The 24,600-nt window shown below is 37.1% G+C and overlaps 1 protein-coding gene across 1 annotated transcript in view; it reads right to left on the bottom strand.

Annotated features, from left to right (window-relative positions):
- Nucleotides 1–24,600, bottom strand: part of LOC124545739 (cubilin-like) — a 718,402-nt gene that overhangs the window by 522,376 nt on the left and 171,426 nt on the right. Inside the window, exons 20-21 of the mRNA XM_047124681.1 lie at nt 16,555–16,685; nt 12,085–12,268 (exon numbers count right to left, since the gene is read on the bottom strand). Of these exons, the coding sequence (XP_046980637.1) occupies nt 12,085–12,268; nt 16,555–16,685 (315 nt within the window). The remainder of the gene's footprint in view (nt 1–12,084; nt 12,269–16,554; nt 16,686–24,600) is intronic.

Here is a 24,600-nt window from a genome sequence, read left to right as displayed (position 1 = left end):
ATGCATTACTCAACTTGTTACAAAAAAATAGGCCTTGGACATGGGATGATAATCGTCAGGAGGACTTTAATAACATTAAGCAAGCATTGGTCAATTCAAACATTCTTAGCCACCCTGACATGTCAAAGGATTTTTGTCTATGCACAGATGCCTCATCTCAGGGGCTGAGGGCATACTTGTTCCAGATGCAAAAAGAAAAAGGTAAAGGAGTACCCAAGGTCATCGGTTTTGCTAGTCGAAAATTATCATAACCAGAAAGATCTTACTCTGTGTCAGAATTGGAAAGTTACACTGTAACATGGGCATTTAAAAAGTTTAAATATTTTTTGTGGGGTAAGAATACCAAAGTTTACTGTGACCATCAGTCACAGTCATTTCTTTTAACATGTAAACTATTGCACTGTAGATTAGCTAGGTGGTGTCTATATTTACAATAATTCAATTTCAAGATCATTTATATTAAAGGAAGTCAAAATGTTATTGTAGATGCCTTGTGTGGGTTATCACAAGGTTTAGAGGAATTTAGTGAATTAACAGAGCAAGATGCAGAAATCAAAATGTTACTAATGCAAGGTACAACACAACAGTCTGATCACCATAAGTTTTTCAAGAAAATGAAACTCATACAACAGCAAGATCACAGACGCAGTTAAGTCATGCAAAACCTAAAGCAATATGAAGGTGGAAAGGTAAATAAATGGTATCAGGAGTACAAGGGTGTTTTGTTTCATAGGAAACATGAAAAATCTGATCAATGGTGTGTGTGTGTGTATTCCTGAAGATTATATCAACAAATTTATAAGACACCCACATGAAGTATGGGGACATTATGGAGTAGGCAAATGTAATGAAAAATTTGCAACACTCCATTATTTTGCAAATTTGAAAAGACAAGTCCTACAGGCATTAAGAAAGCATGCAACTCGTCAAAAATCAAAACTGTCCAATGTGTCAAAATATACTGAGATACACCCAATACTCACAAAAAAAACTCTAGATATAGTATCCCTGGACATAGCTGGTCCATATCCAAGAAGTAAAGGAAGAGTAAGATACGTAGCATACTATCTTCAATTTTTTCCATTTTAATTATATAATCATCATTTATTATTATTATTATTATTGTTATTATTATTATTATTATACAACAGTTAAAGAAGTAAACAGAGAAGTGGACAGTTAAGGAAGTAAACAGAGAAGTAAAAATAGCCTGAAGTGGGTTTGGGAAACTGAATGGGGTTACCAAAACTGAGCTTCCAATGTGTATGAAAAGGAAATTAACAACCAATGGGTGTAAGTAGTTATCTTTTAAGGAAGCGTGACATGTATTAATATGAAAACCTTACAAAAACTGAGGGTTGCTCAGAGGGCAATGGAGAGATATAGGGAATTACTGTTGAAAGACAGGAAAACAAATAAGGGTGTGAGGACACAGATTAAGGAGATGGAATAATTATGACAGTAGTGAAAATGAAATGTATGAGAGCAGAATATGCAGACAGATGAAGGGATGGTAGAGCAACCAAAGAAGTTCATTGCAGGATTCTAAGACACAAGAAAAGTCAAAGACAACGACATAATGAAAGGGGGACAGATGACATTAGAAAATGTCCTGGTGCAACATGGGTACCTATAGCTGAAGAGTTTTGTGCATGGAAAATTTTAGATGGGACCTTTATCCAACAATGGACATGAAATGGATAGAGAGAGAGAGAGAGAGAGAGAGAGAGAGAGAGAGAGAGAGAGAGAGAGAGAAGGCAACTTTGATTATTTTTGACATAGTGAAGAATCAAGAAAGAGAAAACTTACTGACAGGGGTATAGTTGTTGAACCACTTAAGTTTGAAAATACCACGATGTGAAATTACTTACCCTCACTAGTGATTAATTAATGAAGTCTATTCCTGTATCATAGACATTTGCATAAGGATATCAAAATCATATGAAATAACTCATATTACAGGCCACACATACACAATTTGTTCGGACATGGAGGACTTTTTCAAATTATTAGATGACAGGTTGCCACACATTAAATAATATTATTATAGTGCTAGAGGAACATAATAAAATTCCACAATAAAATTACTGTTTTAACAATATTTAATTGTCGTTGTTCCATCCTGGATTTCCTGTTATTTAAAGCATTGTTTTAGACATATTACCTGGCTGCCATCAAGCTACCACAGAGACTAAGTCTGGGCCATCCACTGAAGGTGCCATTACAACTAGCCAACTAGCCAACCTTCAGACCGTCTGCACAATTTTGGAACACTGTAGGATGTGGTGGCTGCAGGGAAAAAGGTTATGTCTTCTGTTCAAGTTTCTGCATTGCTGTATCTGTTCATGGTGCAGTGGTAAATGTCACATCATGTAGACATAAAATTGCAAGTTTGCGTCCACTACTCCTTTTATTTGTTAGATCATATTTCATCTGTATGCTAAAAGTATCAGTCTGACAAAACCTGAGAACTTTCTAACACACAAGTAATAGCAAAACTTTCCAGGAAGATTTCCACAAAAGAGGTCAGCGGTGGATCACGATCAAAGCAGTTTATGCATGACAGTTTCCTCTCCATAATGTGGTCACTGTCCACATGTCACCCACCACCTGCCACTGTTCATGCGGCAGCAGCTAATGTTCACCCAGATGACCGCAACATGACATACCTTGGGCATGATTCTGCTCTCACAATAGCAAGCGCAAAATTGTCTATTATTGGAGTTTAATTTTCTACATGAATAAGTTCAATAAACCAAGTGAACATCACGCAGTAACACGACTTGTGTAGATTGCAAAGAGTGTATTTGTCAGTTGTCATTTGTTATATGAAGTTCTCGTATTCGTCTTGCAGTTATTACTGGATTTTGCATAGCTGAATCTTACGAATGGCATTATAAAATACAGCAGTAAGTGGAGGAAAGCCTATCATTTGTGACCTGTTGTTCGTTTTGGGTTTATTAGAGGGGTAAAAGAAGCTAACATTTATACTGTGTGCAGGCCAGTGCTTTTGGACAAATCACATCAGAAAAGGATTTCCTTGTATCAAGAATGATCGTTCTGGCACGAATGATTTACCACATTCAGGAAGTCTAGATAATTCTCATATGTGATCAACTGAGGTCATTTAAACATTGTACAATATTTTCATGCAGTACATAAGTTTCATAATTGGTTATAGGAATATGTCATGCTCTGATCCAACGCAACAAAACTTGAATTATTGACTATTACCGCAAATTTGTTTAAAGGTCATAAGTTCACTTATTGAGCATTCCTACATAGTACTGTTACTAGTGCAAAGCTATGATGCCATTACATTAATTTATTAGAAGAAACTAATGGCTGATCTACAATTAAGGACATCTCCTTGAGCAAAATTCAGAGTAAACAGATAATATTTCACATCTGGTGCCAAAAAAGTGTTGTGCACTATGAAATGCTCCCCTCAGATGTTTCCACCGAAGTATAAGAAAATGACTAACATAAGTGCATCAATTATTGCTACTGCACAATAATGTCCACCTATACTTCACCAATTTCACATGATAAGTCATCCAGCAATTAGTCTGGGAAGTCATCTGTTACACATTTACTCTTACAGTCATGGATCCTCAAATGTTTGCCATTTCCAGTCCTTATCAAATAACAGTCAAGGATATTCCTTTCATGCAACTAACCCTGGCAGAAATATTTGCAACTGAGAATATTTTACAGTGCATAATGATTTTAATCTATTCTACAATCTGAAGGTTTCTCCTGTCCTGAGCATTGCAGCAACACTCTGGCATGTACTCACCAGATTCTCTGCCATTTGTCATGCTTATCAGATATGTTTTATCTCTGGGCCAAGATGTACAACAGTTTTGGACTTTACTCGCACCTTGTGAATGTGATGCAAAAACATTTACAGAATTTCTTAAAGAAACTTTACCGGATATTGTGGATAATTCAGACAATGTTATTCTAATAACTACGATGGTGCAGCTGTTATGAGTGGTCAATGTTTAGGCGTACAGACTCTAGTGAAAGAACATTTTAAACGTGCCCGTTTTGCTTATTATGCAACATTAATGGTAATTTCTGGAAAGAAAAATACTTAAAATTAAGGAAAGGCAACCAGTTGCCAACAGCGGACTGATGCACAGCACACAGATACACATGATGAATACAGTTTACACTAGCTTCTGGCTCTTGCTCTTTTTCTGTTAAGGGTACACACATTCTCAGACACAACCACATAGACACCCAAACATACACATTCACGATTGCAGTGTGACTGACTAGTGAGTTTTTGTTTACAAAAGTTGTTGCCTCACTAGATGGAGGTGGTGAGGAGGCAAGGAAGTAACATGGGGTAAGGTGGGGTAGTGCGAGGTAGGTCTTCTATCAGATGACCAGTGGCTGCACAACAAGACAAAAGGAGTTCACAGGGTAGAGCATGTATGGGGTAGAGAGAGGGAGGAAAGGTGAAGGTGGGGAAGAAGAGGAAGACAGGGAGGGGAGAGAGTAAGGGAGAGGCATGTAAAAAGGGTGGCGAGAGGAGTGGAACCAGAGAAAGAGAGAACAAGAGGGGAAGAGACAGAGACAGCATGTCCACATGGGCATGGTGAGGAGGTAATAGACAGTCTGGATGTGGATGGAGGGGTGTGGACAGAAGAGAGGGAAAAATTCAGATGAGGCAGTGGGAAACAAGTTAAAAAAGTTTAGTCCACAGGGATTGTGAGATTGCAGGATATACTGGACAGACAATTCCCATATGCACTGTTCAGAGAAACTTGTGCTGGAAGGGATTATCCAAACAGTCCATGTGGAGGAGCAGTTGTTGAAGTCATTAATATGGTCGTGCATGTTTGGAAATTGTATGGTCAAGTTTGCAGTGGCCATTCCTGTGAGTCTCCAGGCAGCAAGGGCATGTAGGAGGGAAAAAATGGAAGCCATTAGATAAAAGACAGAGGAGTTGGAAGAGCAATACCAAAGGAATGAAAGCAGCTTCTTTTATAAAAAAATTAAATTAGGAACTCAAGAATATAGACCAAAAATAACAGACACAAGAATAAAGAAGGAATTTTGCTGACAGATAAATGAAATGTCCTGGACAGATGCAAAGAATACTTTTAAGGGGATTTTGGAGAGCATCTGTACCAAGAGTGAGCAGCTACTCTATTACTTTGCAGATCTAAAGATAGAAGAGCCCACGTTAGAATAAGTACAGAAGGCAGTATACTATCTAGGAAATACAAAGCACTAGGAATAACTGCAGAACAGATGAAAAAGTGGGGGAATTGTATCCATAAGTGAATCAACAGACCTAGTAACCTGATATGGAGTCAGGTAAAAATGACAGAAGAGTGAGCCCTTCAGTGTAATTCAACCAGTACATAAGAAAGGAGACAAGACTTCTTGTCTGAATTACTGAAGTACTACACCCCTGAATGTAACCTACAAAATTCTCTCTAGTACTATCTGCTACAGGCTAGTTCCTCATACAGGAGATATTCTGGGAGGATTTCAGTGTGGCTTTCGGCATTACAGCTAATCAAATAAGCAGATACTTGTCCTGAGACAAATACATGAAAAGACATATGAGTACAATATTGTGCTTCATAACCTCTTGTAGACATCAAGCAGGCTTTTGATAGTCTTGACAGAGAAATTCTAAATGATTTGTTATTGGTTGGTATAATATGTATTTATGTTTTGCGCACTCAAGCAACATTGGTTGGCACCAAGGCTCCAGTGTGAGAGGATGGAGCATAAGTAATTGGTTTAGCATTATTAAAGGAGTCAGATAAGTGGACACCCTCTATACAATGCTTTTCAATATGATTCTTGAAGCAGCCATTTAGAAACTTCAAATATCTAGTTACATTGGCACAAAGACAACTCAGATACGTGCATATGCTGATCATGTAGCAATTATTAGTAGAAGAGGAGTTTCACTAGAGAGAACAATATATGAACTGAACGAAGCCATACAACCGAGAGGCCTTTGTATCAATGAAATGAAGACTAAGTACACGAATCCCTTTGGCAGTCAAGATTCTAGTATGTTTACACTCAAGGCCATCTGTGACTATAGCCTATAGCGCCCGCCCAGTGTACTATAGTGATTCATTTTTGAAAGCTTAAATACAGCTAAACAAAGAAAACGTATGCCATTTCGGAAGAAAAAGGGTTGAAATTTTTGCAAAAGCAAACATTCCAGTCAAAAGGTTCCCAATCAGCATTTTTCTTAACAGTCAGTTTCAAATAGCCAATAATTTGTGTGTTTACTCACGTAGTGTGACAACATCTTAAATTTGTGCAGCTAATCATTTACAAACAATGAAAATACATGTGAATTTCGCCAAAAATGGACATGAATTTTGCTAAAAATAGATGCAAATTTGGCCAAAAATAGATGCTAGGTTTTCCGGTCCCTACTGGTGCCATTATTGCAGTAACCAGGCAGTGAAAAAAAACATATGCACAATGTAGAAAAATTCTGGGACTGGAAATACTTAATAGCTGCTCTGTAAGAAATACTTTATAAAAATGTTTATTTTCTCACAGTACTTAAAAAGTGTTATTCTTTGACACTTTTCTTCTTCTTCTTGTGGATTATTTATGACCGGCACTGCTTCTTGCCCCCAGTCACCATCTTCTTCTGTCTTGAATTTCCTCAACATTCATTTTCCTTGCTTCCAATCCCTCTTCCATATCATTTTGCAAGTTGGGTCATCTGCAATCCTTTCTTTTCTGCTGGGATGGTATCCATTGTAGTATCCTATTGGGTATCCTGTCTTCATTCATCCTATTCACATGGTTAAACTACATCAGTATTTATGTTAGATGCCATCACAGATATATCCACCCATTTTCATCCTTTATTGGATTTTATCACTGCTTATCCTGTTCATCCTAGTCCAGCTTGAGCTTCATCTTAAGTAATTCATCTCTGGCAAGCAGGTGATTCTTACCTTTAAAAAAAAATGTCCCAGCCTTCCTCCCCATACTAAACTACACTCTGGACTATAGTCTTATACATTCTCTTCTTCATTCTTCTTCTTATCAAAGTTCATTGCCCTTATTAGAGTTCATCCTTTATTAATCCCACAAGTGATTTCATCACTGCTTGTGTCCTGTTTACTAAATAATATCCATTTTCCACACCTACAATTATTTCTCCATCTACCTCCAAACTACTTACTTTTTCCATTCTAGCATCCAAGTACTTATTCTTCTCCAGGTTAATATTCAGTCTAGCCTTGTTTTATTACTCTATAAGGTTTTTTTTTTTCCGTATAGCACAGATCATATTCATCTTCCGCTTGTACAATCTGGTCATCTGCAAAATACAGGCTAAATATCTTGCTGTTATATACTGTCATTTCCACAACCTGGCATTTTCTATGCCGTCTGCAGGACTGCTCCTAGATACCGCTTGCTGCAGATCCTTGTTTACCTCAAATTCTTCTGTCCAGCTATTCCTAATCCTTACTCTCACTGTATTATTTTCATGTAATTTATTGACAGTCTTAACACTTATCCCTTTTGTAAATTAAATGATGAGCATGCAGTACTATAAAGACAGCAACTTAATCTATTAACTCAAACAGAATTAATGTTTCTCAATGTAGCAATTTCCCTTTGAACAGGATAACGTGTCTGCTCATGACTACTTGGGCAGAAAAAGGTAATTTCCAAGACCACTTGCAAGTGATATAAATAGAGTGTGCAACAGTCATGGCTCCAGATATCATTTTTGTTTACGCCACTGACAACTACAACAAGAAAATATGGCAGTAATATACCTTCATTGTCATCCAGATATTCATCATCAACAATTATGCTTATTGTGTATGCAGCTGATAGCAATCCTTTTTTGCTGTATCCAGGGTCAACAGTAGCTGTATCTCAGAGAAACAGTGAGAGACTTGAAAGGAAGCTTTTTGCCAGCCGCTCTCAAATTGTGAAAATACAGGTGCTGAAATACATTCAGTTTGTCACAGTCAATAACACACCTCATGACAAAAACCATAGTAATCACAAGCAGCATTTGTAGATTTTCTGTAGCAGTGACAACTTCTAATCGTAATTGTTTAACCCAGCAAGAGACTAAAATAACACTATGTTCTACCATAAGTTTACATCTATTGAACCATGTCTTTTTCCTTCTTTTGTGACATTTGGTACAAAATATATGAAATTAGAAATCAACATCAATCTTTCTTTTACCAAGTTTGACATATGTCTCCCCATGCCAATCCACACAATTCCTAAATTTGTGACTCAGCAATAAATGATATTCCCAACAGAAGTCTAAATCACTTTCTACAGTACACAGTACTCCTACTAGGTATGAGTTGTGCAACTCAACACTACACTGGCTTCAGTTCATTAGATTAGATTAGATTAGTGCTTGTTCCATAGATCATAAATACAACACTTCGTAATGATGTGGAACGTGTCAGGTTATAAAAGGTGTCTATACAAGATATTACATTACACAAAATGACACTTTTTTTGTGGGGGTTGGGGAAATCACCCACTAACTATACCCAAAAATTCATCTAATGAGTAGAAGGAGTGCCATTAAAAAATTCTTTTAATTTCCTTTTAAATGCTAAATGGCTATCTGTCAGACTTTTGATGCTATTAGGTAAGTGACCAAAGGCTTTTGTGGCATTTATCTATAGAGCACTGCTGACAAGGTTCATTATTACAATATGTTCTGTTATCAATGATGTAAACAAAAGCAATAAGTATTCAATATCTGACAATTGACAGTTGCGTAATATATATATATATATATATATATATATATATATACAAAGATGATGTAGCTTACCAAACGAAAGCGTTGGTATGTTGATAGAGACACTAACAAACACAAACACACACACAAAATTCAAGCTTTTGCAACCCACTGTTGCTTCATCAGGACAGAAGGAAAAAGAGGGAAAGACGAAAGGATGTGGGTTTTAAGGGAGAGGGTAAGGGATCATTCCAATCCCGGGATTGGAAAGACTTACCTTAGGGGGAAAAAGGAACAGGTATACACTCGCACACACACACATATCCATCCGCACATATACAGACACAAGCAGACATATGTTTGGGTAGCCCAACTCTGCCCAAATGTATGTCTGCTTGTGTCTGTATATGTGCGGATGGATATGTGTGTGTGTGCGAGTGTATACCTGTCCCTTTTTCCCCCTAAGGTAAGTCTTCCCACTCCCAGGATTGGAATGATCCCTTACCCTCTCCCTTAAAACCCACATCCTTTCGGCTTTCCCTCTCCTTCCCCCTTTCCTGATGAAGCAATGGTGGGTTGCGAAAGCTTGAATTTTGTGTGTGTGTTTGTGTTTGTTAGTGTCTCTATCAACATACCAACACTTTTGTTTGGTAAGCTTAATCATCTTTGTTTTTAGATATATTTTTCCCACGTGGAATGTTTCCCTCTATTATATTAATATCATTAATTTGAACCCAACAATTACGTTTGTTATTGTCACTGTTGCATTTTGAAATCTTTTGTGTCATCTTACTTTCTCTTTTTGTTCGTGCAAGTAGTTTCACTTTGTATTCAACTTCTCCTTTTTAGCGTAATCTACCATACAATTTTATCCAGCCTATATATACTCAATAATACGTAACCCACTTCCAAACCATAACCAAAAAATTTTTTTCCGCTTTCAACACTACCGCTGCTATAAAATCCACCGTTCCCAGCTCACAAACAGTTCCTTTCACCTATTAAACAACCATTTCAGCTAGTTCTAACAACTTTTGTTTTATTTCCATTTTCGTTTTTCCCACATCACTGATCATTTTTAGCTGCTTCCCACAGATTTTAACGTCATTATTTCTTCGTCAGACAATTGTTATCCTCATTTTCATAATCTGCCACCACAAAACCACTCCTTTTAATACATTTACACACAGCTTTTTCGAAATTTTCCCGAATTTCTCCACCCTTTAATGTGTTTTGGAGGCAACACAACCACCTAACCTTTGTGCACATCGTTGTCTACCAACCCAAGTTCACCACAGGATCAACATAGCTCAGCTCTAACTAACACTTTTTCGACTTTTTTCACACCAGATCAGTACTGACAACTCTGCCCATCGTATGTCTGCTTGTGTCTGTATATGTGCGGATGGATATGTGTGTGTGTGCGAGTGTATACCTGTCCCTTTTTCCCCCTAAGGTAAGTCTTCCCACTCCCGGGATTGGAATGATCCCTTACCCTCTCCCTTAAAACCAACATCCTTTCGGCTTTCCCTCTCCTTCCCCCTTTCCTGATGAAGCAACCATGGGTTGTGAAAGCTTGAATTTTGTGTGTGTGTGTGTTTGTGTTTGTTAGTGTCTCTATCAACATACCAACACTTTCGTTTGGTAAGCTACATCATCTTTGTTTTTAAGATATATTTTTGCCACGTGGAATGTTTCCCTCTATTATATAATAGAAAGAAACATCCCACATGCGAAAAACATATTTAAAAAAAAGATACTGTGACTTACCAAATGCGAGAAAGTGCTGGTAGATAGACACAATAAAAAACACACAAACACACACACAAATTTCAAGCTTTCGCAACCCACTGTTGCTTCATCAGGAAAGAGGGAAGGGAAAGACGAAAGGATGTGGGTTTTAAGGGAGAGGGTAAGGAGTCATTCTAATCCTGGGAGCGGAAAGACTTACCTTATGGGAAAAAAGGGACAGGTATACATTCGCGCGCACACACACACACACACACACACACACACACACACACACACACACACACACACACACACACTTATCCATCCGCACATATATAAGACTTACCTTAGGGGGAAAAAAAGGACAGGTATACACTCGCACACACATTATGTCTATATATGTGGAAACATTCCATGTGGGAAAAATAAATCTAAAAACAAAGATGATGTAACTTACCAAACGAAAGCACTGGTACGTTGATAGAGACACAAACAAACACAAACACACACACAAAATTCAAGCTTTCGCAACCCATGGTTGCTTCATCAGGAAAGAGCGAAGGAGAGGGAAAGATAAAAGGATGTGGGTTTTAAAGAAGAGGGTAAGGAGTCATTCCAATCCTGGGAGCAGAAAGACAGGTATACAATTGCACACACACACATATCCATCCACACATATACAGACACAAGCAGATATATGTAAAGGCAATTACCCACCAATGAAGTAAGGCAGTTTAACATTCATCATATACAATTGTTAAAAAGGATTCAGAAATAATTTATGAAAACTGCTTCCTAATTGATATGTTCCATTTGCGTAATTGGAAGTTCAGTCATTCATCACAGAAGACACTATGCAAGAGACTCACAATTAATAACTACATGTAATGATGAATTTAAAAAAGAAGTAACAACAAACATTTAAAATACCAATTGCCTCTTGGTAAGGTATACAGTATAAGATGAAGATGCAAAAAGCTACACATGTGACAGGAAATACATACTCTGCATTGGACTGCAGCCAAAGATTAAAAGTTTCCACTAGAAGTAGCTAACAGCAAAGTCACTGCTGTCAACACCTAAACATCCACGGAAAAAGTAAATGGACAGAGAGAAATCAGGCTAAAACATTTGTCTTGTCTGATGAAATGATGACTATCATTTTCTGTAGAAAAGGAAATTAATCAAAATAATGTTTTTTTATAGAGCTGTCACCTACTGCAAAGAATGTGGGAAAAAGTACTACACTAAAGTCAACATATATACGTGTATATTTACTAACAAAGAACGATTAATGTCTCAGAAATACTGGGATCCACTGTTACTGCGATAACGTATCGTAAATAATGAAGTGATTTATTCCACCTTTAAAACCTTCAGGAAGGGAGGGGGAGGGGGGATTAAACTTAAATTTTTACATGAGGTCATTAGATCTTCTAACTGAAGTCATTCAATCTATTGATCATCCATCAATACTGTTCTATAGTAAATCGACAAAATAAAGAGAAATTGTTTTAACAAGCAAAGTATCTTCAAGGTAAATCCTTAAACTAGCTAATATACACAATGAGCAAATATTTTTAAAAGTGGCTGTACAAATAATGAATCATTACCTGATCTCCAGATAGTCATATTTACAACTGCCTGCCTCCAGCTCAAAGTCTGTGACATTTAACATAATCTGCTGACCAACTGGAATGGAGATGATCCAAGTGCAGTCCTGACCAGGAAGATAATTTTGTGGATATCGTGGGGACTGGATAGCACCCATTGTTGAATGGAAAGTGTGACCACATGCTGCAAAGTAATAATGTAAATATTTGCTGAATGTAGTCCACGAACACAACTATCTGAGAATAAACTTTTATACTAAAATGAATCACACATGAGCTATGGCTTGTATTACTAATTTTTTTTTCCTTTTTCAGGATAATCAATGACAAAGAACCTGTTTTGAACTCAGAGCATTCTGCCCGTACCTCCTCTGAGAGACGAAATCAAATTTGTCTATTTTGGCATAGATTCCAAACACTGCTTTGACAGACGTTCTATTTGTGGTGTGAAGCAGTAGACCAATGGCACATGGATAGTAACAAGTCCGTACACTAAGTCAGTTAGATTCTTCTCAGAATGGACTGAACAGTGTCAAAAAATCTATTTTTGCTTTAGATTTTGATCATGATTCAACAGATAAGACACTCACCAACCTCAAAGCTTCTTCATAATTACAGATTCACACTAAATTAATGTACCACAGTCTTTCTTTTGATACGACTATGCAATCAGCTATTTCATATACTTTTATTTGCATAACATCAATTGGGAACATCCACACATGGCTTATCTTTAACAGGAATTGCATGTATGAATTCAACCACTCAGTTTTTAACTGTTGAAACTAAAGGAGATTTGTAAATGTGTGCCAACCTTGGATGAATAAAATGTCAAAACAAAAGGCTTTTGATGGGACCATTTTCCAGTTTATCCACTCAAGCAAAACACATGCAACACCATATAAAGAAAAGCTTTTCTTAGGATCAATATGATATATGACTTACGGGAAATACAATAAGGTCTGATTCCACCCTCCTACTTTGACAAGTGACATCATTTAACAAATAATAAAAAATAAAAAATAAATAAAAAAATAAAAAAAAACAGGACATACTAAAACATCTAGAATACACAGAATATAAACTGGTATTGACTAGTTCAGTTGACCTACATAGCTCAAATGAAGACAGCGACATCAAACATTCCCTTCATGAAAACAAGAAGACAATAAAAAAAATTACAAGGGTTGGAACTTTATTAGTGAAAACTAATTATTTGCAGCTCGTACAAAATAGATACGTGTTTCAAAGCTTTACTGACCTTCGAAGTAGTCACCACCATTGTGTATAGCCCATTGCCGGCGATGTGGAAGTTGTAGGATACTCTTAGCAGTGCCAGTTGTGCTGACAGTTCAAGTGGTGCGGTCTATTGTCCGACGAGTTTGTAGCAGTTCTGAAGCAAATGCCGTGAATTGTTTCCTTCAGTTTAGAAATTGAGTTGAACTCACGAGGGCATAAATCAGGAGAATGCAGCAGGTGGTATAGCACTTAGCAGCCCCATCAGTCAAACAAATCAGTGACAGCTTGCACTGTATGTGCTTGAGCATTAGCCTGCAAAAAATCTGGTCGTCGGTTGTGTTCCAAAAATGAACAGCATAGAGACAGAAGTGATGACACTTTCTGCAGGACCTGACCATCATTTTGCAGGACAATGCCCAAGCACGTACAGTGCACGCTGTTACTGATTTGTTTGACTGATGGAGCTGCTAAGTGCTATACCACCAACGGCACTGCCCCGACTTAAGCCCTTGTAAGCTCAACTCGATTTCTAAACTGAAGGAAACACTTCATAGCATTCGCTTCAGAACTGCTACAAATTTGTCAGGCAATAGACTGTGCCACTCAAACAGTCAACACAACTGGCATTGCTAAGAGTATCCTACGACTTCCACATTGCTGGCAATGGGTTATACACAATGCTGGTGACTACTTTGAAGGTCAGTAAAATGTGGAAATACGTATCTATTTTATACAAGCTTTAAGTAAATAGTTGCTATTATTTAAATTCCAACCCTCGCAAGTTTTTTATTATCTTATTGTTTTCATAAAGGGAATGTCTGATGTCACTGTCTTCATTTAAGCTATGTAGGTCAAAGGAATTATTCAATACCAGTTTTTTAGACACACACACACACACACACACACACACACACACACACAAATTTGTACAGAATAAACCGAATATAGAAGTACAAAAATCACACAATTTGAATGGAATACTTGACAAATTATTGGAAACGATTGGACACCATTACTAAAAACAAAACCAGAAACAGAAATGTCTACAACAAGAGTATGTTTTCCTCTTACCTCAAAATGCAAACTTTGAGTAGACTGAGCTTACATGAGTTGACACAACATAACACATTTACGTCATGAGTGAAAGCCAACAAAGGGAACTGCAGCTTACGCTACACCTACATAGCTCAAAGGAATACGGCAATAGCTCTCACAGAGCTGCAAAAGACTGACATGATTGACGACTAACAAAAACAAATTCCTGCACACTAAACTGACTCTAAAATAAAATGATAAAAAAAAATCGTACAGTTGGAATTGATTCTTTGCTTGACCTCCACAGCTCAAACGAAAACAGGGATACCATACACACACCCAGTGTGATTCAAATGTTTTGCTGTACCTACTAAGCTCATACAAAGAGAGGGGTACTAGATACACCTGCACAAAGCAACAACAAACTGAATAATAACCAAGAAAAATTATTAGAAAATTGTAAAAATATATATATAAAAAAATCACAAGGTACGCTGAACGAAACAGTGATAACAGGTACCTTCAAACCTTTCCCCAAAACCAACAACATCAACGAAAATTGCGCAAATGAAAATCTCTAAAATACACTAGAAAAATATTGCTCAATTGCAACTGATTGCTTCGCTTGACATATATAAACCAAATGAAAACAGGTATAATACACACCCTCAGAATATAACATACAAAAATACCTAAAGAAATAAAAAAAAATTCCCCAGAATAAACTGAAAGAAAAGAACATAAATAAAAAAACTAAAATTGCATTATAAGCAAAAATCAACAAGTCAATAAGCATAAGGGAAAAGAAGTAACAAATAAATACCTAAGACTGCATCCCACCAAATTAAATCATTATTACATACCACATAACAAAAACACACATACACTACAAGTGTGACCCATCACTAACAACAAGAAGACACATAGAAGAACATAGATGTCAAAATGCAGTGCCTCAGTGAGATCGCAGTAAAAGAAAAAAAAGCTAAGTATTTGTAAAACACAAACTAAAAATAACATTTCTACTTGTTTCACTCATGACCATTTGAGCTATGCACTTAGAACCTGGCTAACTAACACCTTCAACAAACTTGCCACATTACAAAAATAGACCAATAATTGTAGAAAGCAACATTATAATTATAATGACTAATCACTTAACTCACAACAATTTAACTTTTGCTGTTAAGTTCTTGCATTTCTTTGCCCTTGGAAATCATGTGTAATACAGAAAGAAACAGACAATTTGTGAAGAAAAAAAATTGCTATTTGTTTCTCTGTCAACAATTTAAGCTGTGCTCCCAGATTCCACCCAAACCACACCCTCATACATCACTACATCATGATATAGTTGGAATAAAAAGCACAGTTAACAAACAGCTTAGATTACACTACAAACTAAGACAACCACAGACAACATTTTATATCAGGCTTACATCCTTCACAATGTAAATTAATGATATTTTACAGGATATCATGAGTCAGACTGGATGGGTGAAATCAGACTGTGATGTTGACCTGACTTATGTTATAACAGAATAAAATTTCAATAACATCACTGCCATCTCTGTGTGAGGCTTTGAAATATGTATAAATTTGTCCTCCACATTCTTAAAAACTACTTCACATTCATGTGCTGACAGCTTTTCCCACTGCAGTAATTATATGTCCATAGAGGCAGGGTAAATCTGCAATATCTGTTACTCAATAAAAACAAAATACACACTTTACAGTGATACATGTGAGTGAATAATTTTTCAGATATGAACAAGTATAATAATTACCTCCTTGTTAATTATTACTTTTTCATTTAACTTTCATTAATGCAAAGAAAATTTTTATAAAAACAAAAATGTGATCAAATTACTTGTCTCCACAGTGTCTTTTACTCAACAATAGAAGTTGTAAAACATTAAATTATCTATTTATATGTACAAGACACTATTAATCCAAGCATTAGTATAAAGCTCCATTTGATGATCATTTTCATACAAAATACTAAACAATGTACAAATATTTTGTCCACAAACATCTTCATTTGCCTATTTGGTGTTTCTTGTAGTACAGAGCCTGCCAAAAGTTTCTGAACTGAACAGAATGGATCATAACATTAATAAAGTGGTAACACATAATATATCAATTGAAAAACAAGAAAAGAAGATAGATAAAATTAAAGGCTAACTGTTGCATACTTACTTGTTGAAATGTCTATTTGATTGTAATGTGCACTAAATCCTTGGTAATTAATGCTATGATCAGACTGAAACACAACAGTCATTACATTTCCTATGGTGACCAATACTGGTGGAAGTCGTTCACCACAGAACCTGTTATGAAAATAAAAAGTATTGCAAATTTACAGTCCAGTCAGTAGAAAATCAAAATATAGGATGTTTTGAAATGACCATTATGAACACCATGCAGTAGTAACTTCTCTCAACTTCTTAAATGCATCCAAAAAAATTCAACTGACAAGACAGACAAATTCTATATAGGATTTTAGAGGAATTGAGCGTTGACAGAAAAATGAGGGAAATTGTGAAACAAACCCTGAAAGACTCGAACTTAGTAGTTAGGTTTTTAGAAGAAATCTCTGAGTCCTTCAAAATAAAGACAGGGGTCAGGCAAGGAGATGGATTATTTACATTTCTTTCAAATATCACCCTGAAGAAAATAATGAAAGCCCGGGAAGAAGGTCTGGAGTTGAAAAAATAAATAGAATACACTTTGGGAAAAAAAAGGAAAAAATGGAATTCATGTGTTTGACTTCTGCCAATGACCTTGCCCTTTTAGCTAGAAACTGGAAGGATGCACAAAAGGATGCTGGAAACCTTGCATAAAATTGCTGGAAAAATGGGTTTTGAAGTCTCGTATGAAAAGCTGGAATATATGGAACACTGACACCAAGAGGAGAAGTACCTGTAGGTAAAATATAGGAAGGTTAGAAGGGCAGATGAATTCAAATACTTAGGAGAATGGATCCAAAACAATGGACTGCATAAGAGGAAGTCAAAGGAAGAGTCAGAAAATTAGACCTTGCTTACAACTAACACAGAATAGGTACAAGAAAATATCAGGGACTATAATTCAGTTATAAAACTATAAGGACTCTTTGCTTTAAGAGTATAATGCATAAGGTTGATGATTTCACATTGCCTAGTGCATAAAAAATGTCGTGTGACTAGGGCCTCCTGTTGGGTAGACGGTTTACCGGGTGCAAGTCTTTCGATTGGACGCCACTTCTGCGATTTGTGCATCACTGGGGATAAAATGATGATGATTAACACAACACAACACCCAGTCCCTGAGCAGAGAAAAATCTCCAACCCAGCCGGGAATCAAACCCAGGCCCTTAGGACTGACATTCTGTCACGCTGATCACTCAGCTACCGAGGACAGACACCTAGTGCACTGAAGTACTAAAGCCTCTCTTCCATCATTGAACTTGAAATGCAGTCAGTCTCAAGACTAAAAAGTGTTGTTTTTTCCTTCTTTTGCATGATCACTGCCAAACCATTCTCCTTTTTTAGCTTCTGTAATTGCAGCTATTAAACTATCTATGAAACCAAACAATATATCCACACAGTGACTTTAAGCATCTACATGTTTCAACCTAGAATCAGATTTGTGTTAGATCTTGCTTTTCTTGATGATAAGTCCTTCTTATGTTTCATCATCTTTGAAAGTCAGCACAGACTATTACCATTTCAAAACATATTTCTAGAAAATACAACTGGAATTTCTTTAATGACTAAGACTGCAGGTTCACAACTACTGTACTATTCTTCTTGAGGTGTTTATTGTTTACTTGTGTTAGAGATTGGATGCAACTTGTCATCGGCGGGAGATTTATGTTACAAAACAGCTGCAAAACCAAAGTAGCACTAAGCAGTATAGCCTACTTATATTTTATTGGTGATGTATACATATTACATTTCTGTACTTTGTCTTTAGTTAATGTATACCATGACTTGCCCACACACCTGAACGTTCCTTTCACAATGGACTCTATGGAACATGATCAGTGAATGAATGAAGATACCATGCAGAAAATGGAAAATCATTTTACCTGATTATTTGGATCAATGGAAGTAATTTCTGATTGACTCCAATTCCTATATTAAATGTGCATTGTCTTGGTCATACGATCTAGGGAACAAGGCTTTACAAATGTCTGATTAGTGAGGAGTGACTTTATCTGAAGCAGACATGTAGTGCAATCAATATTTGTTGCTTATACTATCCTTAGATGTTGAGGAGTAATACTTAGAATTCTGAACAAGTTTTAAGTTCCAGGCTGCATCAGTAGATATGATGAGCACAAAGAAGTTTATATTTTCAATTTCCCATCTGCTGAAAATATGCTTATTAAGTGGATATCCATGACTGAGAGTGATAATTTACATTCCTGTGCTAAGTACATCCATTTTCAATAAAAGTATGTGACAGCTAAATGTTTGATTCAAAGCACAACTTTCAGCAGAGAAGGTACACTACATTTTTCGTCATTTTTTATTTGTGGTATTTTCAGTTTCTCATAAATATTGTGGGAAATGCATACAACAGATAGGAAAACTAACTAGCCTTATAAGCAATGCCTCAACTTGGAAAAACAGCTACCACATACAAACTTCCTATATGCTCTTCTTATCTCTGCAAAGCAACACCAATTAATCAGTTGCCAGGCTGATTCATTTATTGGAAGTTCTGAGTTTTTTATTGAGTAACATCACATTTAGCAGTAGATTCTATCAAACAATGTCAACATTTCATCATTTTTTATAATAATGTCTGTAAACTGGAAAATGAGAAATTACTTAGATTACTAAACAAAATAAAATTCAAAACAGTTTTACAATGGTGTATTTTACACAGAGACACTAAAAGGGACTAAAAATAATTTTAGTTACTAGTTTTGCTGATCCTTGCAAGAAGTTAGCACTTTTGGTTGGTTGCATTTGTGCCAACTGGGTTCACACCAAACAGCATATACTGTAAGTGTAGTGAGTCTGTTTCTGCCTGCTATAATTTGTGACCTATTTTGATCTGAAATACATTCCCCTTTTTACCGTAATACAATTTTATCCCGCCTATATATACTCAATAATACGTAACCCACTTCCAAACCATAACCAAAAAAATTTTATTTTCCGCCTTCAACACTACCGCTGCTATAAAATCCACCGTTTCTAGTTCAATAACAGCTGCTTTCACGTATTAAACAACCATTTCGGCTAGTTCTGATAACTTTTACTTTATTTCCACTTCCGTTTTTCGCACATCACTGATCATGCATGGTCTTTAAATACGTCTGCTTGTGTCTGTATATGTGTGGATGGATATGTTTGTGTGTGCGAGTGTATACCCGTCCTTTTTTCCTTTTTTCCCCCCTAAGGTAAGTCTTTCTGCTCCCGGGATTGGAATGACTCCTTACTCTCTCCCTTAAAACCCACATCCTTTCGTCTTTCCCTCTCCTTCCCTCTTTCCTGATGAGGCTACAGTTTGTTGCGAAAGCTTGAATTTTGTGTGTATGTTTGTGTTTGTTTGTGTGTCTGTCGACCTGCCAGCACTTTCATTTGGTAAGTCACATCATCTTTGTTTTTAGATATATTTTTCCTACGTGGAATGTTTCCCTTTATTATAACCAAATAAGTTAATTTGTTGATTAAGGGGCAGTTAGTGTGGATCAATGTTGGATGGAGGAGTGAACTAAGTTATACTTTCATTTCTCCCCAGCTCATGCCTCTTCTTTACACCGACCATACATTCCAGATTGTGGGTTATGTCAGACAGTGTCACAGTCCATATTCGAGCCACAGCGCCCAGAGATAATGATCATGTATGTGTGTTTTGTTTTTCCAAAGAACGCCTTTTTTGTGTGAAAGCTTAAATATTTTGCAATCTTTCCATTGTGCCTGTCTGTGGCTCAATACTCTCTCTAAGTGCTGAGTAACAATCTATCCTTTTCATAATGCTGTTGCGTTCTTTGTACAAGGGTTGCAACTTTAAGAGTGGCATCTATTTAATTACAGCTGGTACAAAATGGATACATGTTTCAAAGTTTTACTGACCTTCAAAGTAGTCACTAGCATTGTTTATAACCCATTGCAACTGACGTCAAAGTCTTAGGATACTCATAGCAGTGCCAGTTGTGTTGACATTTTTAGTGGTGTGGTCTATTGCCCGACAAATTTGTAGCAGTTCTGAAGTGAATGCCATGAAGTGTTTCCTTCAGTATAGAAATCGAGTTGAACTTACAAGGGCTTAAGTCAGGGGAGTGCAGTAGGTGGTATAGCAATTAGCAGCCCCATCACTCAAACAAATCAGTAACAGCTTGCATTGTACGTGCTTGAGAATTGTCCTGCAAAATGATGGTCAGGTCCTGCAGAAAGTGTCATCACTTCTATCTCTATGCTGTCCATTTTTGGAACACAAGCTATGACCAGCTGCACCTGCTGAGCTAGTGCAGTTGCCATGCACTACCCCGCAAGCGAACACAAATGTGCCTGTCACTGACAGCACTGCGTGTTTGTCAACATTACTCGCCAATGAGCAATTACTTACGCATCGACGATTTCCGATATTTGCTTCAGGAGGGAAAAGAACACATCCTCTGGTCTTTATCAGAGCTTCTCAAAATGTTTTACCTCATACCTGGACCGAAGCCCATAAATTTAGATTTGTTGTTGGATACACACAGGTTGATGTTCTGCTATGGGCTATGGACATGGTGGAACATTTTCACTATTATGAACAGTTTGAGAGGGCATTTCTGGATAAGTGTTGGTCTGCGGCCATACAAGAGAGACTCAGACGTGAAGTAATCAATCCGACTCCGTTCAATAGTAAGTACGGAATCTTAAGGACCTATTTTGAAAAATATTTGAATAAAACCAGACACTGGACGAACCTTGTATCTCAAGTAGACGTGATGAAAATTTTAAAGAGCCATCTTCCTGCCCACATTAGGGAAAACTCATTACCATCCTTGAACACAACACCGAATACTTTCTATCTGTACTGGACAATAGATTTTATATATGACAAGAGACTGGTATAACCGAAGCCTGTTAATACGCCGATAGCGACACACTAATTTACTGACCAACAAGTAAACAATGGATTCGTAGTACAACACGGATGGCAAACTTAGCCCACCCAAATCTATGGTAATGGTAATGTTAATCACAGTGGCAATGGAGAAAGCTGTAAATACAAAGGTGGATATAAAAGAAATTGGCAAAAATTTAGCAAAAACATTTACACTGGGTGAGTAGTGTATGGCCAGCCTGTACAATATGTACCAACACAAGCTTTTGGCAATAATCAGCCAATCACTTGGCAAGCGCCAAACAATAACATACAACTGAATAACCCTCTACCAGCAGAATTTGGCAAGCAAAGTGACACACATATGCCGAATAACAAGCAGAGGCGAAGAGAATTTCAACTGACAGCCTATCAGGACACTAATTGGTGTAACCAAGCACCAAGGGTCAACATAGTAGAAGTTATGCCTAACCTAGAGGTCAATGTCACCGCAATGCCAGAAAACCTGAACCGGTCACGGCATGCCTCCATTCCGTGACCTTGGAGGGGAGTGGGGCTGCGAGCTTGATTGAGATCTGCTTTATCAGATATGATTATGGTGATGATGCAAGAGATGATCTGTATCAAGATAATGAGCGTACGTGGAAAAACTGGACAGAGGACAAGATACAAGCTACTATTAAACCCAAAATATTTGACTTTGATGTACCCATTGTGCCTGACACAGGTGCTACGACTAATTTGATGTCACAGGGATTCTTTCAAGAACTGAAGAAACATGGACTTGTGCCTACATTGCCAGTGCAAAATCACAGCATACAAACTGCCACTGGTCAGAAATTGAAAGGAGTCAAGATACAAGCCTTAGTTCCCGTACAATAAGGACAGTTTTATGTATGAAGCAGTTTTTTTGATAGTAGAAAAATTAATAGTTGATTGTTTAATCGGTATGGATTCTTGAATGGAGCATAATACAACCATCATTTTCCCCTTCTTGTAGTCCCATCTTGGCTGCGAGTAAGCCAGATTGCGAGAAGCACTTGGTCCTTGACACATGTAATATTAATAGGACCATTGTACCTGTACGAACACATCCAGACAATTTAGAGGAACAGCTTTTGAAATTCCATAATGCTAAATTTCTTACTATAACTGAGCTCCGGTCTTCATATTGGCAAATAAAGCTACATGAAGAAAGTCGGAAGTATACCGCCTTTGTATGTGGGGGCAGGAGCTTCGAATTTCAACTATTACCGCATGGATTGAACGTAAGTGCAGGTGTATTAATCTCTGCACTTGACAGAGTGCTAGGGCCCGAACTTTTGAGTAAGGTACCATTATTCCAAATATGGAGTAACAGTAAACATCAAGAATACTAATTTTGGACAAGAAAACGTAAAATGTTTAGGACACAAAATCTCTTCAGAAGGCATACTGCCATCTCCTAAAAAACTTGATGCCATAAGGAACTGCCCTATTCTGCAAAACAAGAAACAGTTAAAGGCATACTTAAGCTTAGTGTCATTTTTACGGAAATTCATCTCCAACCAACTTATTAACAGTGATGCTTTATTCAATCTTCTCCAGTAAAACACACCTTGGGTATGGAACAAGCAATATCAAACTGATTTTGAACCTTATTAAATGTTAATATTTTATCTTAATCAGACATGAAAAATGATTTTTGTTTATGCACCGACGTGTCTTTTCACTGTCTGGGTGCATGCCTTTTTCAACTGGCAGAAGAAGAAGGAAATCTCATCCCTAAAGGAATTAGCTTTGCCAGTCGCACCTTATCTGAAGCTGAACATTCATACTGAGTCATGGAATTAGAGTGCTTGGCTGAAACTTGGACCTTTAAGAAGTTTGAATATTTCGATTGGGGTATGCACACAAAAGTGTACGGTGACCATCGGTCCCTATCGTTTTTGTTAACTTGCAAATTGCTGCACCGATGGATAGAAAGGTGGTGTGTGTATCTTCAAGAATTCGATTTTGAGATAGTATACATAATAGCTGATGCTCTTTCTCAACTACCACAAGGCTTAGAGAAATTCAAGTATCTTTTACAGCAGGAAGGTGAAATAAGAGCTATGTTGATGGTGGACAAAACACTCTGACCATACTATGCCCACATGTGCAAACCTATTGAGCAATTACAGCACGAAGACACACGCAGAAGTAAGGTAAGAGCAAAACGTGCACATAACGAAGATCAAAAATTTAAAAAAAGTTTTTCACTACTCACAAAGGTGTTTTGATCCATAGGAAACTTCCTGAACAAGAGAAATGGCACCTGTGTTTTCCAGAGGAATATGTGCATGATTTTATCTTATACACACACAATACTTGGGGCCATTATGGCACTTAAGCATGTACTGATAAAATAGCTAAATACTGTTATTTCCCCTACCTTAGACAAAGAGTACTACAGGTGGTAAGAAAGTGTATTGTTTGCCAGAAAGCAAAACACAGGGCATATGGTGTTACTTAGAACACATCCCAAATCCACAAAAATTGGAAAACTGAACCATAAGTGGCAATTACTACACATCGGACCATACATAATTCCCAAAATGCCCTACACAGGAGCATACAGATTGGCACACGTGAACATAGGTAAAGACAAGGGCCTTTACCCACACAAAGACTTGAGAATGTTTATATACTTAAGAAGAGGTGTGTAGCCTCTAAGCTGTACATATGTATAACAAAATTAGATTTAGGAGGCTAGAAAATCACATTCCAGAAACTATGTTGTTAGTTGATAAGGAAAATTTTTGTTTAGGTTTTTTCTTATATGTCAAATGTATAAATGATAAGGTAAGTGGATGTAACAAGGAGGAATTTTACTTTTATGTATCTAGAGACGACAATACTTTAAACACAATGCTTCACCTTGTGTGTAGCCCAGTTGTAAATGAATAAACGAACTTGTGAAACACACGGTAGCGCGCACTGCAATACACAACTCACCGCAACATTAGTAGTAACAGAGCGACGCAATACATGCACACTGGGGAGAAAGATAGTCAACAAACTGCAAACGTGTGTGCACCAGACAGACACAGCTGAAGGTGTTGGAACACCCAGAACAAACCCTACGAGCTACAGCCAGTACTAAACTGCAAAATAGAAAATTAATGGGGTGTCTATACGACAACTACAACTATCTACACAATACACACAGGC

This window comes from Schistocerca americana, chromosome 8 (genome assembly GCF_021461395.2).
Source record: "Schistocerca americana isolate TAMUIC-IGC-003095 chromosome 8, iqSchAmer2.1, whole genome shotgun sequence".
NCBI lineage: Eukaryota > Metazoa > Arthropoda > Insecta > Orthoptera > Acrididae > Schistocerca > Schistocerca americana.
Note: the sequence above shows the minus strand (reverse complement) of the source record. Positions and strands in the feature narration are given on the sequence as shown.